The sequence below is a fragment of the Pteropus vampyrus genome, unplaced genomic scaffold (assembly GCF_000151845.1).
Source record: "Pteropus vampyrus isolate Shadow unplaced genomic scaffold, Pvam_2.0 Scaffold84, whole genome shotgun sequence".
Classification (NCBI taxonomy): Eukaryota; Metazoa; Chordata; class Mammalia; order Chiroptera; family Pteropodidae; genus Pteropus; species Pteropus vampyrus.
This window is the reverse complement of record NW_011888865.1, coordinates 1798054-1815890: the sequence shown is the minus strand read 5'-3', so window position 1 is coordinate 1815890 and position 17837 is coordinate 1798054. Positions and strand designations below refer to the sequence as shown.

The window sequence follows — 17837 nt, the reverse complement described above, 5'->3', positions numbered from 1 at the left end:
AATACTTAGCACATGGGAAACACAAATAAGCTTTGTGTGTTAGGAGAATAAATTATCATGGGTTACAAATATTTTTGCCTGTTTTTTAAACATTATTAAAAGTTTAAAATATTTTGTGATCAAAATTATTATCTTTATTTTTATGGTTTTTGTCCTTTAAGCAAAGTCAGAGTGGGCTTTTCTACACCAGAATGATTAATTACCTATTAATGATTTCATTGGATATATTTATGGATTCAGTATTTTATATTTAAATTTTTGATTCATTAGGAATATATCTTGGTATAAAAGTAGTGAGGTGGAGACAACAACAACTATAATTTGTAATAAAGATATAGACCATTCAAAAATCAAAATTAATTATTACCCAGTTAAATTACTTTTTACTTATACCCTTGAACAACATGGGTTTGAACTGTGCAGGTCCACTTATATGTGAGTTTTTTGTTTTGTGTTTTTTTTTCCCAGTAAATATGCAGTTGGCCTTTCTATATCCTTGGTTTTGAATCCAAGGAGTCTTTTTATTGAAAACATTTCTCTTAAGTATCATTTATTTTAATGACCAGATTAGAATGACTTGGTAAAATTGTCCTTTATTTTATAATAAAATAATTTTAGTTATTAGGATTGTTGTGAGAATTAAATGAAATGTTTACAAGCCATCTCTATTTGAGTAATGAATAAAATACCTTAAATCAGTGCTCACCAAGACTTGAGGTCAACTGCTGGCTCCATCAAGTCCTAACTGTTTAGTGATGTTAGTTAGGCAAATGTTTTTTTTAACATGTAATTTAAAAAAAAAAATCTGTAAAATTGCCCTTTACACCGGAGTGATTTGAGGATCAGATGATTCCCTCATCTGAAAAGTATACTATAAACCTGGCAGTATAATGTAAGCTTCGATTTTTGTGTGTCATGTTTTATATCTTTTCTTTCTTTTGTCCTGTCCGTCCTTCCTTCCTTCCGTCCTTCCTTCCTTCCTTCCTTCCTTCCTTCCTTCCTTCCTTCCTTCCTTCCTTCCTTCCTTCCTTCCTTCCTTCCTTCCTTCCTTCCTTCCTTCCTTCTTCTCCCCACCTCATTTTAAATGAGCATTTTGATGTTAGACATAAAATTTCCTTTTTTTTTTTATATGATATGCTTGAGGTTTCAGGTTCAATAATGGCTTAAAAATATGTGATGTTTCATAGCAACTTGTTCTCTGTTTATATAGAGATCCAAGTGGCAGTTCAAAATGTAGATTTAATAACAACCTCAATTGTTTCTTTTAAAAATAAAACAGGGCTGATGGAGTTATGAGGACAATGAACACAGAAAAACTTCTAAAAACTGTACCAATTATTCAGAATCAAATGGATGCCCTTCTTGATTTTAATGTAAGTTGATTGCACAAATGCTTTTGTACTTTAACATTTTAAAAATTATATTCTTATAATTGATCAGATTTTATTTTCAGGTTTTCGTAGACTCTTGAACTATATGCTATCCTTTCAGTATCCAGGGGGGCTTGGTTCCAGGACCCCCAGCAGATACCAAAATTCATGGATGCTCAGTCCTTATATAAAATGGCATATATATAATATTTGCATACAATTTATGCACATCTCCCATATTCTTTAAATCATCTCTAGATTACTTATAATACCTAACATAATGAAGATATTATGTAGATAGTTTTTATAGTATATTGTTTAGGGAATAACGACATGAAAAAATAGTCTATACGTGTTCATTCAGTACAGACGCAAATGTTTTTGGCCTAACTGTAGTATATGTCAGCAACAATATATTTTCCATCTTTGGTTGTTTGAGTCCTTGGATGCAGAACCGGTGGATATGGAGACTATGCAAGCCAAAAAATGTGATGGGAAGGTGAAGGAATTGATCTGAAAAATCTACTTTCTTTCCATAATGATTTTTAGATTTTAAAAATGTCTGAAGATTTTCTGTAGGAATAGCCAACTTAATATTTCTGTAGCAGTGGTCCCCAACCTTTTTGGCAACAGGAACTTGTGCTTCTATAAGAATCTAATGCCTGATGATCTGAGGTAGAGCTGAGGCAGTGAATCAACTAGCACTGGAGAGTGGCTGCAAATACAGATGAAACTTTTGCTGGCTCACCAGCTGCTCACCTCCTGTTGTATGGCTTGGTTCCTAACAGGCCACAGAGCAGTACTGGTCCACGGCCTTAGGGCGGGGACCTCTGTTCTGTAGGGTTAATGTCTAAAAAAGAATTTGGTGGTTAAAAGGACATAAACATTTAGATTTTTAAAATATTGCCAATTTATATTCCGGAGAGATTGAGCCAGTCGCTCCTCAGCAGGTAACCTGTTTTCTTTATCCTTATCAGCACTGAATAATACCTTGGTTTTGATTATTTTGATATCTTCTGGTGTAGTGCTCAAGAATGGATATTGCAGTAATTTAATTTGATTATTTTATCTTAATTTATCTGGTAAGTGAAATTGAGGTTCTTTTCACATGTTATTTGTATTTTTTATTTTTATGAATTGTCTGTCATTTGCTTTATTATTAGGATTCTTTCTTTATGATGGAAATCAGCCCTCTTAGTATTCTGCAGATATTTACCAATTTTTTGTTGACTATTCATCTTTCTACTTAGGCTTTTCTATTCCTAGCAACAAGTTCATTTTCATGTACTAGATATTTGTGTTATCTATAAAAGTTAATTAGACTTATCCTTTTGATTCATTCCTTGAGATAAAACTAAAGTTATTTCTAGTATTCTTGATAGACAAATAAGTGCAATTTTTTGTTATAGCATAATTCAATAATAAAAGTAATTATTGATCATACCTGTGTAAGGTACTGCACTAGACTCTGTACACTCAGTATACCATTTAATTCTTCCAGTAACCAATTGAGGTAAAAATATTATCATCCTAATTGAAAGTGAGTTTGTTTGTAATATTGAGAAAAGGTATATGTAGTTTTAAAAAACTTATCTTCTAGTTGCGCCTTGGCGGTTATAATAGCCATTTAATACTTTTTTATTTAAAAATATTCAGCAACTCTTTCATGACTCAAACTGAACTCCCACTTAGAACTGGGCTTTATTTTACAATTAGAAGTATTTAATGTTGAAATGAAGTTGTAACTAAAAGACTTTTGAGATATAGCCTAGGAATTTTAAGAGTTAAGGGTACTTTTGTTCTCAATGATTTACTTCAAAACTAAATTGAATGTCATAGATCATAGGATGTTTGTTTGCTTCAGTCTTTAACATAAATCGGAACTCGAAATTTTTACTCTATTTGGCTGTAACTGATTGTAAATAATAAATGTTTTTTCTCTAATACATCTAAATATTCAAATTCACTGTATTTTAATTTGAAGAAAGTCACTGTCATTTAAAACATAAGATTAGCTAATTTTTTTTTTTTCTGATTTTTCCTCAGGTTAATAGTAATGAACTTACAAATGGGGTAATAAATGCTGCCTTCATGCTTTTGTTCAAAGATGCCATTAGACTGTTCGCAGCATACAATGAAGGAATTATTAACCTGTTGGGTAAATATTGTTGTAGCTTAATGACATTCTGTTTCTAGTATTGTATGGATTAATAGTATTGTCTGAGTTGCTACTTAAAGCTACCTAAAAATTTATTGAGCTATCTTCATTTTTTGTAACAATTTATTTGGAGAAAAGAATTTTATACCAGTTACACATACTAGGTGATTAAATACGTATATTTATAACTAGAACATTTAACTAGATGAACTTTATTTTTTAGAGATATATGTGTTTTCTTCTATCAGTTTTACAATTTTTAAAAACAGAAAAATCTCTTAAAATTTAAGTTGAAATTTTTCTGTTCCAGAAAAATCTTATTTCTTCATAATTTACTCCAGAATGAACTTTAACTGTAAAATTGATATTTTTCCTAAACTTAATTTAAAAGTTGATAATTATTTTCAGTGCATTAAACATTTATTTTTAAGGCTGAGGCATTTTAAGAATGTCTTGTGCTTTATTTTTGAGACATTTTAGGAATGTGTGATACTTTGAGTGTTAGTTGACCCTCAACACAGGTTTGAATTACATGGGTCCATTTATATGCATATGATTTTTCAATAAATACAGTAAATATTTTCCTTATGATTTTCTTATAACATTTTCTTTTCTTTAGCTTACTTTATTGCAAGAATACACTGTATAATAAATATAACATACAGAATATGTGTTAATTATGTTTCACTATGGCTTCCGGTTGACAATAGGCATAGTATTTAAGTTTTGAGAGAGTTAAAAGTTATATACAGATTTTTGATTGTGCACAGGACTCTTAACCCCCATGTTGTTCAAGGGTCAGCTCTATATGGAATGCAGTTAATTTTGCCTAGAAATGCTCACTTTTTTCAGTAGGATCTGTATGGAGTAGACGAGTAACAGTTTGCAATGAGTGCCAAAGTGCAAGTGTCATATATCAATTATGTTTACTCCAATGTGCTCATTCTACCCCTACTTCTTTTTATTTCTTTTAGAATTTCTTTTAATTTGTTTTTCTTTGTTTTTTTTTTTTTTTTTTCGAGAATGCTTTAATCCTTGGAGATACGGAAATTGGGCTTATTTTTTTTACAATTGAAAAATGGAGAGTTTTCTACAAAAATTTGGAAGGCATAGTCTTCCAGTCTATGCTTATTATAAATGAAGCTCTTTACTGCTGTTTATATATTAAGTTTAAATGAGCTTTCCAAGCCATCTTTGTTAATATATCATTAGTAAGAATATTTGGAAATATAAGTTAGTGCTGTTTTACATTGAGTAAAGGGTAATATGTATTAACATTCAAATACATATTTAGGGAATTGTGAGGGAAGGAATATTGTAGAACAATCTGATAATATAAGTAAAGTCAAGTAGTTTTTCTGCTTTTAATATAATGGTATCTCTATTTTACTTTGCTTTAAATATCTAAGTTAATTTAACACTGATATTGTTCCTGTAGGGTGAGTGTGTTCTCTGAGACACCTATATGATCCTTTGGAGCTGTTACTTAATTATTTTCTTTTTTGAGTTATATTTTGATGTGAATAAAAATATTTTTGCATCTGCTTTTGGCAGAAAAATATTTTGATATGAAAAAGAACCAGTGCAAAGAAGGTCTTGACATCTATAAGAAGTTCCTGACCAGGATGACAAGAATCTCAGAGTTTCTCAAAGTTGCAGAGGTAAACTATCTTTAAGTGACTATGTCTCTTAACCTGCTGTTTTGTCTTTAAGTGTGGATATTAAAGAAATCAGTCATTATCTAAATGAAATATCTTAAATATGGTGGGATATGTAGTCAATCATGTCAATAAGCTGTATTGAATTCTGTTATGGCATGAATATTATATAGTATTAAATAAAATATATCCTGTATATTTAATTCACTATTAAATATTGAAAGGTAATTTATTTTTAAATCTTTCTGTATAAAATTAGATAGGTGGCCCACGATGGTTTGGAATTAGCCATGTATATTAGAAGATTTATTCTGTTAAGTATGGCAGAGAGTATTCAATGTTAATGGTAGTCTCTTTCCTCCATTGAGACTTGCAGCTGGAGGCATGTTATTCAGAATGTTTTGTTTCCCCACAGAAGTGAATTTAGTGTATTGTTTATCATTGATTACAAAAACCATGAGTATAGGTTATAGGATAATCTAATTTTGCAAATCTGTTTAAGAAATAATTTTCTGAAATTGTCACATAAGGCATTTGTGTTAATGCTTGCAGGTATTATTTTGCTCACACAGAGATGTAGGTCTTAAAGTATTTTTGTTTTCTCTTTACTCATCACCACCAGAGATGTCTTGCTAGGATAATTCTGGAAGATGACTAGGCTATAATTGATCAGTTATATCAAAGTAGTTAATCTGGAGCTAGCAAGTTGGTGATTCTAGCTCTATTACTATAGTGATATTTTATTCTGTGGCAGATGAATAGAACAGGATGATGAGACCTTTGAAGAAAATAGCTTTGATTTGTTAATCAGCTATTTTCTAAAGCCTACTGCAATTGAATTTAAAGTATCTCTCGAGGCAAATCAATGTTGTTGTTTTTTTTCCATTTCTTTAAGTCAGTCACATATTAAAACCAGAAGAAAATAGGATTTATGCTATGATTCCAGTAACTTCTTTAAATAAGTTTTAATTTGTTGACTTTTCCCTTTGGCCTCTTATGTTATTTGTATATGATAGTTATAGTTTCTGACTTAAATTTTAAGCCCTTGTTTACCTCCAGATCTGCTGATCTTACTCTGAGATGCAATAGACCATCTAATTGCATGTGATCTGAGAAATAGGAAGACTCTCTGCCCTAAAATATCCTTTCATGAAGCTGTCTTAGGGATTGCAGTTTCATTATGAGATAGGTCTTAGTTATTGGAGTAAAGGCATGAATAATCTTTTCAAATGTGTTTGAAGAGAACACATAATTAGTAAGATCTCAGTTTGAATTATTTTATCAAATTTTCTGCTGATATCGTTCTGGGACTGGCTTTTGAAAGATTGAGAAACGGAAAATGGAATGATTAGAAAATGAAACATAGCCACAGGGAGGGAAAACAGTTTTTTAACATGGATACTAGATTAGTAAGTAGGAATGGTTTTTATCTTTTATGCTGGAAATTGTCTTGTGCCTGATGATCATGAAAGTATATTTGAGATTGCTTTGTGGAGACAGTTTATATTTTGATTAGATGTCACTTTGCATTTGTATAAAACCTGGCCTACTTGAGTGAACACAGGTTTTAAAAATTGTTATCTCAGGGCGATTGCCTGGGAAAGCATACTTTATGGCGAAAGGCAAAGTGATTGTCATTGGGTTTGTTCTTTAACTTCTTTTTATGCCTCAGGGAATTCGTTCGTTAGTGGGCAGCCTTTCTCATCCTTGCCATAGTGGTTTTTTTCATATGACAACTAGAAGTGATGGATTTTTTAGATTGTGACATGGCATAGGTGCTTAGAAGATATGGAGATGGTAACTTGATAGTCTTGTTAAATTTTCAACTCTAGTTCCCCTCCTGTTACAACTTTTAGAGCTATCAAATAACATCTAAGCTCTTGGAAACATTGAATGACATCTTTGGAGATTATTCTTCTGATTTTTAAAGAAGTTGATCTAAACTGTTATTCACAGTACTAGTTAAAAATGTCATTTTCTAATTTTTATTTATAAAACATCTTTATTATAATTTTATCTATTAAATACAATGCTGCTTCTTCTTACAGCAAGTTGGAATTGACAGAGGTGATATACCAGACCTTTCACAGGTAAGTGTATTGTTATAGTGTCAACACTGTCTGCTATGTATTGCTAGGTGTGAAGGGCACAAGATGAATAATATATGTAGCCCCAGCTATCAAGATCAGTGTAATTTTTCTTGACAGATTTTTAACATTTTGATGTATTACTGACGATTGTTCTAACATTATGATCATGTAGAATGATCTGTTCACCTCTTGTAATGGTAGAGCTAGCCACTGCTGTACTGTTACTTCAGTTTATTCCTTTTACTCTTTTCCATCATCATCATTTAAAAAAAAAGAACTGAACTTAGAGAATGGTATTTTAAAAACAACATTTGTACTATATTATTAGTAGAGAATTATTTTACACAGGACTTATTTTTCATTTTTTAAACCTTCTGTTTTGACTATTTGGCTCAGGTAGGAGTATTAAATAGGGATAAATCTCAAAACATGATATTAGAATAAACAAGCAGGCTTTGTTTATCTCTTTGAGTCCTGGCTATACCACTAGCAAGCCCTGTGATTTGGGGAAGATACTCTCTATGATTCAGTTTTATCATCTGTAAAATGGATAAATTACAGTATTTACCTCATAATGTAGTTGTGGCAATTAACTCAGTTACTACCCAAAAGACACAGTATTAAGCACTTAATATTGGCTATTATATTGTTTTTATCATGCTCTTCTTCAAAAAAAAATCTCGGAAATAAACTTGAAACCCGCATGTTTTTTCTGGCTTTTCCTGTTTTTTTGTTTACTGAGTATTAAGAATGAAAGTACCTGGCATAAACTATCCTTATAACACTTACATTGCTTCTCTCCTTAATAGTTGACATCTCTTACCTTATTTTAAATTGTTCAGGGACATCTTTTAAATAATAGTTTTTATTGTGTTTCTCTGTACTCACTTGTTCTGATTCATCCCTTTTATCTCCATACCAGGAGTGTGCCATAGATCTGGTTGTGGGTTATATGTAAGTGAAACACTCTGTATTTGAGGTAAATTGACCTAAGACCCAGTACATTTTTCTGGGCTAAATGTGAGAAGATTCACTGCTAGAACAATATGTAGCATACACTGATTTGGCAGTGTCAGATTCCTCCCATTTGTCATGTCACCTTCACCTATCTTTTGTTTCAAAAACATCATCTTCAGGCTACAGTGTCATGTGGCTGTACTTTACTCATGGTATTGCAATTGGGTAGTGTTGGCCAGCCTCCAACCCTCCCTCCCTCTTCATTTATCATCTCTGAGTGATTCAAAAGTGAACTGAAACAACCTGTTTATATTTCAGGGAAGATGGTGGTTATACACAAGAGTGGAAATTTGAGATTGTTTATTCTTTGTTATAAATTTTTCTTTTAAGATGTAAAGCATCACATTTCCTTCACCCTTCGTAATGTGGGTTTGACTTTTAAAGAATAGCCAGATATATTTTAGAAAGGGTTTTGGAAATAGTTTGTTATTATCATAACTTGGAAGTTTAATATTTGTAAGCCTCAGCTTAAACCCTTCAGGAAAATGTAAACTATAGTTTAAATGACCACAATTTTAAATTAGGATTCTGTAGCATTATAGTTATATCTATTCTTTTCTAAGATCAGACATACCTTAGACCCTGTTTTGGCTTCTGCTCTGTAATCTTGGACAAGTAACTTAATTTTCACTGAGGTTGTTTATCTGTGAATAAAATATACTGGTAGTGTCTTCCTCATAGTCAGTGATTACATACAAAGTAGCTAGCATAGTACCTGTTGTTACAAGAACTTTTATTTTTTAAAAATTTTTATTTTTTTTACAAGAACTTTTTAAATGTTGACTGTTAACGGCAACATTCTCATTATCTCTGATAATAGCTCTTGAGATACTGCTTTGCCTGTGGACTTAGCAAACATTTCGTTGGATGAAAGAAATTGTTCAAGTCATAATTGTTAAGGAAATTAACTAGTATTGCCTCTTCCAACTGTTCTTAGATCCCTGTAACTCAGAAACTTTGTATCCCAAATCCTAAAGAATATTTGGGGTAATTAAATGCCACTGATGGATTTGCTTCATTTAAAGGTAATGAATAATTCCTCCTCAGATCTCTGAAAAGGTGTCCCTTTAAAAATAATTAACTCTTCATATTAAGTTGAAATTTGACATATAACCTGAGAGTTTAAAAGCTAGTCTTTCTTTTTTAAAAAAAATTGAGGTAAATATCTTATTTCAGTGAGATTTGACAGCTATAAACATTTATGTAGTCAACATGCCATTCAAGATGTAAATCATTCCATCACCCCAATTCTTGTGTCTCCTTCCAGTTACTTCCTAGTTCCATACAAATCACTATTTTGATTTCTAATAGCATGATTTTCTCATATTTTAAAATTGATATAAATGGAATTTTATATCTTTTGCTTATCATGGTATTCAAAGTATTATTGTATTTGGCTTCTTTTGCTCATCATAGTATTTTGAGATCTGTCCATGTTGTTGGATGTACCATTAATTCATTCTTCTTTATTGCTGCATAGTATTTTATTATGTAAACTTACCACAGTTTATCCATTTTTCCAGATGATAGACTTTTGGATTATTTGCAGTTTTTTACTATTACAAATAAAGCTACTTAAAACATTCTTGAACAAATCTTTTCTTGTGGAGACACACTTTTATGTCTCTTGAGTAAATGATTAGAAATGGAATTGGGTAATTAAGGTAGGTGTATATTTAACTTTATAAAAAACATCCAGACCCTTTTTCAAGGTAGATGTACTCCCACCAGCATTGTACGAGACTTGCAGTGGCTCCATAGCTTCACTAACACTTGATATTTCTAGTCTATTTAACTCTAGCCATTCTCGTTGGTAAGAAGTTATGTCATTGTGATTTTAATTTTCATTTTCTTGATGTTAATCTTCAGTTTCATTTATCAATAATTAATAATGTTTGGACATTTTCAATTACTCAGAAGGTAATAAGTACTAGGAATATGCTCAACAGTATGTCTTGCTTTTAGGAATATGTTTCTATTTAAAATTCAAATAAGTTAAAAATTTTTTAAAATAATTACTTGCAGGATCCTTTTAATGGATCACATTTACATAGTCTTAGTTTTCATGTTTTTGATTATGTTATAGCCCTTATTAGTTCATGTTTATTTAATAATAATAGTGTCATTCTTGGGTAGCTAAAACTCCACTGTTAATTAGTTCATGAGTAATAAACCTATTTATTTTTGTTGCTCTCCTATGTCAGATGGTACTTGATATATTTTGCCCAATGGCTTGATTATCATAAAAGTCTTAATATTTCTACAATTTCAGGCCCCCAGCAGTCTACTTGATGCTTTGGAACAACATTTAGCTTCCTTGGAAGGGAAGAAAATCAAAGATTCTACAGCTGCAAGCAGGTACATCAATCTTTTCAGGGCAAACAATAGGAGTATTGTTTCTGAGAGAGATGTTTCTGAATCCAGCTCAAGTTCCAAGTCACTTCTCTTTATCTTGATTTAACCATTTATGGGTTTAATAATGGGTTTAATAATAGTGTCAACCTCATTGAGTAGCTGTCAAGGATTAAGTGGGTTAATACATGTAAATTGGAATAGTTCCTAATCTTTAATAAATGTTAGCATCTGCTAAGGTGATGACAAGGACTACTTGGTTTAAAATTGTGTTCATAGTGTGAATATTTCTCTTAAAGATGACAACGTATTGATTCCTATGGTGTTTTATAATTATAAGATGTCTTTTTACAAATTTGATTAATCGTCACAATATCCCTGTGAAGTATGCTGTAGTAACTGGACATCAAACCTAGGATGTCTGACATCAAATTTCATTATTCTTCTCTAATGCAGTTTCACAGAGTTGATTATTTACATATTATGTTTTAATCAGTCTGTTAGGCTTTGGCCTGATTTCCAAGACTAAGACCAATTAACCTAGCAAACTGAAAGTAACACAGAACATCTCACGTCAACTTATAACATGATTTTTCTGTTGGGTGGTGACTTGAATAATTGTCATGTTTTCTTAATGAAGATTTTCTTTTAACAGCATGAAGAAAAAAACTGAAGTATAATGAGAACCTTCCTTTTTAGACTTTTTGATTTATTTTAGAACTTTTCTTTTTTAAGCAACAAAATTTAAGAAATTTGTAAAGGAAAATGTTGCTAATGAATTTTAGTAGTTTTTAATTACAAATATGCTCTTTGAATTTTCTAGTAGGTTTTTAGAAATCTAAGCCAAAATTATAATGCCCAGTTATTTGAGTAAGTAATGAAACATATAGTCAAGTAGTTAAGGTAGCAGTGATTTACCTTCTATTTTTTTTTTTTTTTAATCAAGCTCTGTTGGGTTTCTTGCATTTCTCTCACAACTGTATTACTCTTTCCTTGTCCTCTGAGTTGTATCTTTATATTGGCTCATTTATAAAGTCAATTTTACATACAATTTAATTAGTTTTGCTTGTATTCTTAGAGTAGAAATTAGTGATATTTAGTATGTAATGAGGAGCATGAATAAAGGTCACTAAGGAGTAGTTCTTCAGGTAATAATTCTTTACCAGATGTGTTTATTTTGCCTACATTTAACACTTGGGAATTTAATGTTGGGGCTTATGGTATGGACAAAGTTTTGATATAAGGGAAAGGAGGCGGCTTACTGTGACTCTGTCAGTGAGAGATGATGCATCGTGCATGTATAACATATTTGAAAAGGAAATTCTAACTTGGCAAAAGAGTAGCAGATAAAAAGGAATGCTAGATGGACCAGTGACTGGAATGAAATTGCTCTTCCTTTGAAGGAACCACTATGGTCCTCTGGGAGTGAAATCTTTGGGTATTATTAAAAGGGAAACATACCTAGACACATTATTTATTACTAGTACTTATGTTTTGGTGTTCCTGTAGTGCTGCCAAAACCCAGGCTAAAAATTAGCAGAGTTATTTTCTGTGAGAATCTCAATATTTTCTACCCATCAGGATTTTCTTGGGAGTATGTGAGCTCTTTCCTCATTGCATAGGTTCCCTCTTTTGGAGCACTGTCTCTCACCTTTATTGTGAACTCTTTCCAAAATCTTACATTTATTTAAAAAGCAGTAAATGTGTTTGTAAATCATCTAATTGCTAATAATCCTCTAAGTCAGGGGTCCCCAACTCCTAACCCCCTGACTGCCGATTGGCCGGGTACCAGACTGACCAAGTGGCCTGTTAGGAACCAGGCTGCACGGCAGGAGGTGAGGGCAAGCAAAGCTTCATCTGTTTTTGCAGCCGTACCCCAGTGCTGCATCACCTGCTCAGCTCCACCTCAGATCATCAGGCATTAGATTCTCATAGGAGACCAGTCCCTGGTGCCAGAAAGGTTGAGGACTGCTGCTCTAAGTCACTGGGTAGAGTATTTCAGATGAAGTACTGGTTTTGACTTCATAAGTTAAGTTCTTAATTATGGTGCCTATCCATACCAAGGTTTCCAGACCATTTCATAACCAGGTTCTAAGGTGAACTGTTTGGCAAAAAGCCAAATTACCTTTGTGCATTTATTATTCTAGGGCGACTACACTTTCCAACGCAGTCTCATCCCTGGCAAGTACTGGCCTGTCTCTTACCAAAGTGGATGAAAGGGAAAAGCAGGCAGCATTAGAGGAAGAACAGGCTCGTTTAAAAGCTTTAAAGGTAGGTGTGTGCATTCTCTTTATTTGGTAAAACAAGTACAGGTTTTCATAAAGTAATTAGGACCTCTGTAGAGATTAACAGTATTTACTGTATAGTTATCCAAATGGGGTAAAACTAAGTACGTAGTCTAATTTTTCACCCTAATGTTGAATGACTGATAGAGAACACTTTTGTGCTATTAAAATTAGAAAATGCATTTTATTAGAGGCCATACAAACAAATCTGGTTTATGGATTCCTTATAGTAGTTACCTTTCTCAACAGGAACAGCGCCTAAAAGAACTTGCGAAGAAACCTCATACCTCTTTAACAACTGCAGCCTCTCCTGTGTCTGCCTCAGCAGTGGGTATAATGACTGCATCAGCCATTGATATATTTTCTACTCCTAGTTCTTCTAACAGGTAGGTGGAGAACTTAAAGATTCCCTTGTAATACTTAGGTTTAAAGATTTCTAATAGAAATTTTGCAGAGCTTTTCAGGTTTAGTTTGATTTATCATTTGTAATCATAAATTCAGACAAAGGAAATGGTGATAAATGGTGGTAGAAGAATAACTAAATATAAAATGATAAGAGTTTGTGTTTTGCATATTGAGGAAATGTGAGATGGCTAAATTACAAATTTATACTAATTGTAATGTAGTGGGTTATCTGGGCAAACATTTCATTACATAAATTAGTTATAATTAAACACATTTATGAAATGTCTTATCATTTAGGACCCCTTATAATTCTTGGAGAGAGAGACAGACAGACAGACAGACAGACACACACGCATGCACGCACGCACGCACACACACACACACACACACACGGTATGATATGTATTTCAGAATAGCCTTTCATTGGATATTAAATGTCCTTCACATCTATTCTCTAGTGCTAAACTCAGTAATCTGGAACACCGTAGAACACAGTAAGAGTTTAGTTGCTTGCCAGATTTCTGTGGTATTGAAGCCTATCAGACCAACTTCAATATCTTGTTGCTTAACTTAAGTTGCTTAACATTGGAAATGTAACATTTCAAGGTAAATTCGGATAATTGGCTTTTTCAGATCTGTCCTATCTTTTGCCTCACAGTAGTTTAAAGTAGAATTTTGGAAGTCAGATTCTGGTTTGAATCCTGGCTCTGTTATTTCTTAATCTTTTTTATTTTATTTTATTTTTTACTAACCCTCAGTTTCCAAATAAGGTAATATATGGTATAGGTCAGAGGTTCTTAGTCTTTCGCAAACATCAGAATCACCTGGAGGGTTAATTAAACCATGGATTTCTCAGCCCCACCTCCAGTTTCTGATTCAGTAAGTGTGGAGTGAGGACCAAGAATTTTCATTTCTGACAGACTCCCAGATGACTAGTATAGGATTTCACACAGTGCTTATTAGCACATGGTAAATATGCCATAGCGATGGAGATTTTTGTTTGCTTTTTTTAGATTTTCTTGTTATTGCTGTTTATTAACTCATCCTTAAAAGGTCTTCCCTCCCACCAACTGACTCTTATCACAGTTCACTATTACTTTTACTAAACTATTACGTGCTCCCTAAAGTCTTAATAGATGTTTATTGAATTTAGTTATGTATTTTTCTTTTAGCTTTATTTTTTGTTTGTTTTGTTTTTGTATGCCGCTTTCCTTAATCCCAATAAAATAATATTGAACCCATTAAATGTCAAGTTTTCCACTTGGGGATCTTGAAAAGAAGTTCATCTTAGGGACATAAATGAAGAAGAATGTTGAATGTTTGCGGATGAAACAAATATTAGATAAAGAACTAATTCGAATTGACTAGATTTTTATTTCACTTAATACACTCAAAAGTTTTCACCTTTTTAATAGTAATTGTGGACAGATCTTACAGCCTATTATAGACGTGTATTGCATATTCTGTATTTTCCTCCAAAGCACTAAATGCATTTGTATTTTATTTATCTACCTATAAAACATATCTTCAAAACTTTGTTTTTGATTAAATGTAAGTTAGAAGCGATCTATGCTGTGGTACACATAATGCTTCAATTCATGGAAACTTTGAGTTCTTTTTTTGAGTTGTTATTTCCTTCATCACATAAAAGTCTTATGATAAGAAAGAAATCATGTAAGTAGTGTCTCCCTGGAGTTGTGTAATGGGGTGGCTCTGTAATAAGTTTATACCGTATGCATTATACAATTTTTTCCCCTGTATTGTTATGTTTGGATTATAAAGCAGTAGTGGTGAGGTTAACAGGTATTTCACTTTTAGGGGTATTGGTATTGCAAATGTAGTTCTTTATTTTTTTATTATTATTATTTTTTTTTGCAATTGTAGTTCTTTAAAAGTAAGAAAACAGATTTCCTTAAAAAAATTAAAATTGCCATAATGCTTCATATTTCAGAATCATGTTTTTTAGGTTCTTTTCAATAAAGAAGTAAGTATTTTACTGGGGAAGTTATTGATCCTTTCCAGAAAAGATATTATTATTTGAATCCTATATAAACTTAAGATATGGACTTGAATAGTTTTCCAGGTCTCCTTCGGATATGCTGCTATATGAGGAATATGTAACTGTTACATTGCCGAAACTGTTCTTTCTTTTGAGATTTATATTATTGGAGCTTTCTCTTTTCTTTTTAACGTTTTTATTTACTGAGGTGGGAAAGGGGAGTGGCTAATGTAGCGAAATGTACCTAATAAATAAATCATCTTTTCAAAACGTCTTCCTAGCACATCAAAGCTACCAAATGATCTGCTTGATTTACAACAGCCAACTTTTCACCCATCTGTACTTCCAATGTCAACTGCTTCTCAGGTAGCAAATACATGGGGAGGTAAGCATTAATGAATTCTGCTTTATGTGTTGTATAGGCATCTCCCCTCTCTATTCTGTGGTATTTTACTTTTTCTATAGTTTTTGGTTATACTTGATACATGAGAACTTGAAAAATATTAAAATGGCAATGAAGTCATTTTACCCTTTGAAAACGTTTTCATTTATTTTATAAATAAAATTTTGGAATTCATGTTCAGTTAAATTATGAAATGAAATTTAATGAAGATGAAGAAGAGGACCAAATGTATGTTTAAACATGAATTAATTCATTTAATGTTGAATTATTTCTATCCAATCATCAGAAAATGCATAATGGGTATTTTCCTTTAGGGATAGAAAAATAATTACTTGTAAGGGAAAAAACTCATCTTGTGTAAGTATGTGATAAAGTTTCAATAAAACTCAGATGGTGTTACTAGGCAGTGAACTATATTCTGACCAGGAATGTCATGACAAACTTATGCTATTTAGATTTAAAACGTTGATTTAATTCAGACCTATAAGAGTTTGGTATTCAAAGAATTTTCCTCTTATTACCAACAGGAATGTTTGGTGTCCTTGAGTAGTTCTTTGATCTTGAGGTGCCCATATCATGACCATGACCGTGGCATCTTTGAAGCCAAAGTCATTGTCAATTCTTAAGCAGTTTTGCTTAGACATTTAGTATGTTTTCAAATCATTTCCTCTGGTTGGTTTTGGTGCTTGTGTTTGTTTGTATATATGTAAGTATTATTTTACAAACACTTAAAAATTATTTAGGAGGGAAAGAAGATATTCTGAGAAAGGACACTGTCTAGAGAACTGTCTGGCAAGCTACCTTAAAATTTAAAACACATAAAACCTGAATCAATTGGTTTACCTCTCATAGCAAAGATTAATTATTTTAGTGAGTTTTTATGGTATATGAATTAGACTTTTTTCGTCTTTAATGATTTGAGTTTTAAGAACTTTTGTTATTTTTTATAGTTATTTCTTAAGGCTCTGTTTTATATAATAGAATGTAATCTCTGTGAAGGAAGGATGTGTTTAGTGTTGTATGCCCAGTGACTGATATGTAATAGGTACTTTGTAAAATACTTGTTGAATGAATGGATGTTTCCTTTGCTTTTCTTTTTTTCTATACTGGTTATTTCTGGTTCATGGTAGGGCAGAGAATAGGATTAGTGAAACTAAAACACTAGATATTTAGGCTAATTTTGTGAGCCATAACTTAATTAACTAATTTACTTTGAAGGCAAGTTTAATTTAGCTAAATTTTAAGATTTGAGAGTAATTCCTAAAAATGATAAGCTGGTTTAAAGTCAACAAATTTTTTAAATTATTTATCTGGATGACTCATAGACAGCTAATTAAGATTGAGAGGCATTTCTTAATATCCTAATGGTGATTCCTAGTTTTAAGATTTTTAACCTGCCAAAACTTACATGCTTATTATAAATTGCTTTAGAAAAGGTTAGTAGAATTAACATAACTATTTAAGCAGTTCCAGCTTTCTTTTTTGTTCGAAAGTAGTTTTTCTAAATTAAGGCTGAAAAGTTGTCTTTCCAGATAGATGCAATTTTTTACGGAAGCCTTAATGAGAACTAATATAACATTTAAAAAAAAGTGAACCTGAAATTGTTTTTTCTAAACTGCATGTACAGTTAATTCTAACAATGACAAAGTTTCTGCTTGGAATTATTGAGCTCATGTATGAAGGCAGACAATTTTAAGTAATTTCAGCCTGTAAGAATTATTCTATGTCCTGTTATAAGAAATATTCTATAGCAGTCTGTGTGTGAATACAATATAATACATTTACTTATGTTTTATTTTTCTATTTTTTGGTTATTATGCTTTATGTACTGTTTCTATCAAAAATTTCCCTGCATTTTAACATTAGGCTTGTTCTTGACAAGTGAGACTGTTAAAAGTGTTACAAATATAAATCAAGTACAGTGAGAGCACAGGCAATAGCAATTGACTATTGTTTTTCCAAAAGCCTGTCATTACATATGAGGAAAGAATGATGATCTTTACTATGAACTCCTCAATTTAAGAATATTTAAATCTTGTTTTGACTTTCATATAAAGATATTTGGCTTCTGAGTTGGTGATAATTTCAGAGCTTTGACTT

At 31.8% G+C, this 17837-nt stretch overlaps 1 protein-coding gene across 29 annotated transcripts in view; it reads left to right on the top strand.

Annotated features, from left to right (window-relative positions):
* Positions 1-17837, top strand: part of PICALM (phosphatidylinositol binding clathrin assembly protein) — a 90733-nt gene that overhangs the window by 39753 nt on the left and 33143 nt on the right. For all 29 annotated transcript variants that reach the window (XM_011363251.2, XM_011363260.2, XM_011363258.2 and 26 more), the window contains exons 5-12: positions 1280-1373; positions 3417-3528; positions 5083-5189; positions 7235-7276; positions 10566-10651; positions 12793-12916; positions 13180-13316; positions 15616-15719. In XM_011363251.2, coding sequence (XP_011361553.1) covers positions 1280-1373; positions 3417-3528; positions 5083-5189; positions 7235-7276; positions 10566-10651; positions 12793-12916; positions 13180-13316; positions 15616-15719 — 806 coding nt within the window. The remainder of the gene's footprint in view (positions 1-1279; positions 1374-3416; positions 3529-5082; positions 5190-7234; positions 7277-10565; positions 10652-12792; positions 12917-13179; positions 13317-15615; positions 15720-17837) is intronic.